The 1,919-nt window shown below is 44.6% G+C and overlaps 1 protein-coding gene across 1 annotated transcript; it reads right to left on the bottom strand.

Moving 5' to 3' along the window:
• Positions 1-260: 260 nt before the first annotated feature.
• LOC104519391 (histone H2A.Z) lies at positions 261-1,877 on the bottom strand (the record flags this gene model as incomplete). The annotated part of the gene is given in 5 exon segments (XM_010175951.2): positions 261-508; positions 664-793; positions 1,251-1,364; positions 1,789-1,868; positions 1,871-1,877. Coding segments are annotated over 5 exon segments (393 nt in total), but the record flags the coding sequence as incomplete, so codon positions are not given.
• Between the last annotated feature and the right edge of the window lie 42 nt (positions 1,878-1,919).

Genomic DNA, 1,919 nt, shown 5'->3' with positions numbered 1-1,919 from the left:
CCATGGGCTGGGACACCACCCAAGGTACCTTCCCAGGGACTGAGCCCTCCTCTCAGAGGAGAGCGAACACACATTTTGAGTCATCATTCTCGAAGAATATTTAGAAAAAAACTTAAGAATCCTTAAGTCAGCTGCGTAGTAGTTTATTACCAACCAACATCTGAACCTGTGGTTTAATATTGTTTGTCGGAGTGCTAAATAATTTTGGTTAGAATAAACCCCATTTGGGATTGGTCTGTTTTGTGGGTGCCTCAGCAACAGTAACACTTAAATACGATTAAGACTTCAATGCAGAAATTTGGTTTCTTAGAAAGCTCGAGGGAGCTTTAGCTTCTCAAACTTACAAAAAGGCAAAACTGTTTCACAGATACAGTCCACTGGAATCACCAACACTGGACAATTAAGTACTTTAAGAGTCCTGAGATAACGAGGAATCCTGGTATCCTTTAGACAGTTTTCTGTTGTCCTTTCTTTCCAATGAGAGACTTGTGGATATGTGGTATTACACCTAAGAAAGAGCAACAATTAAGACCATGTTATTTCTCTTCACCCATTTTCCTAAACTTTGCACTTCAAATAAAGCAACAGCATTAAGCAGCCTCTAGTCTGTTAGAATTCTTGCCACCCAACTCTTTATGAAAAGTTATCAAGCAATTTACATACCACCACCAGCAATTGTTGCCTTAATGAGAGAGTCCAATTCTTCATCTCCTCTAATTGCAAGTTGCAAGTGACGGGGAGTAATACGTTTCACCTTCAAGTCTTTGGATGCGTTCCCTGCGAGCTCGAGAACCTGAGGGCAAAACCATTGTTAAACTGAGCTACACAAGTCAAGTGAGACCAACTGCACAGCCCTGGCTATTGTAATCTCTACACCAAATACACTATTAGTGACACCAAGACAGCACATGATGCCTCTTTCGAAAGGGTTCCTCCTTTGGACATCTGCATTTAGTTTTCTCCCAAGAGCAGAACAAGTTTTACAGCAGATAACCACATGCTATAATGGTGCCATTTAGTAAAGTTACTTCCACTTCTCCTGTAAGTCACAGCTATTTGATCTACACAAAATGCAGAGCAATAGGTCCCATGCATATTTCATGGTCTCCTGTTGATGCGTGCACTTAAAACCAGCTCAAAGCAAATGAACAGGTCACAGGTCAGTTCAAATTGGCAAGATACAGCAGCCTCTGGTCATTATGCTGTTTTGGAGTTAACCAACTTGCTTGCACCCCTGGCGGGAACTTTACCTCAGCTGTCAAGTACTCCAGGATTGCAGCACTATACACAGCAGCTGTGGCTCCTACACGTCCATGACTGGTAGTCCTAGACTTCAGATGCCTGTGGATGCGGCCAACAGGGAACTGAAAAGTAACAGAAGTATTAATAGGTTGTGATGACAGAGACAGACAAAGAAAGCCACTACTCTAAACCACATGCTGGGCAACAGAATCCCAGTGGCAGAAATACAGCTGGTACTAGACCACATTTCAATACTTGAGAATCCAGCTAAAGACACTGCATGCCAAGTTCACATCAGCAACTTGACAATTCTAACCACAAGCAGCAGTCACAGTCACAAGGGAATTCTCTTCCCTCCTGCACAAATATGCAAAAGGTCTAAAAATACTCAAGCCAGACTTTGACACACTCAAAGATCAAACAGATCCTTACACCATTATTCTGGTCAACAGACAGAAGGGCAGACGATGCAGGTTTCACAAGGTAGACCCAATCGATGGAAGGCCAACCCGACTTCCATTCACCCACAGCCCAGTCCCGGCTCACCTGCAGCCCGGCCCGCTGAGAACGGGACACTGCTTTGGTCTTGGTCTTTCCAGAGTCTTTCCCAGCTTTACCGCCAGCCTACAGCAGAGAGAGGAGCCGTGTGGGAGCTGGGGCGACGCCCGCCATCCCCC

Source organism: Antrostomus carolinensis, unplaced genomic scaffold, assembly GCF_000700745.2.
Source record: "Antrostomus carolinensis isolate BGI_N321 unplaced genomic scaffold, ASM70074v2 scaffold30329, whole genome shotgun sequence".
Taxonomy (NCBI): Eukaryota; Metazoa; Chordata; class Aves; order Caprimulgiformes; family Caprimulgidae; genus Antrostomus; species Antrostomus carolinensis.
Note: the sequence above shows the minus strand (reverse complement) of the source record. Positions and strands in the feature narration are given on the sequence as shown.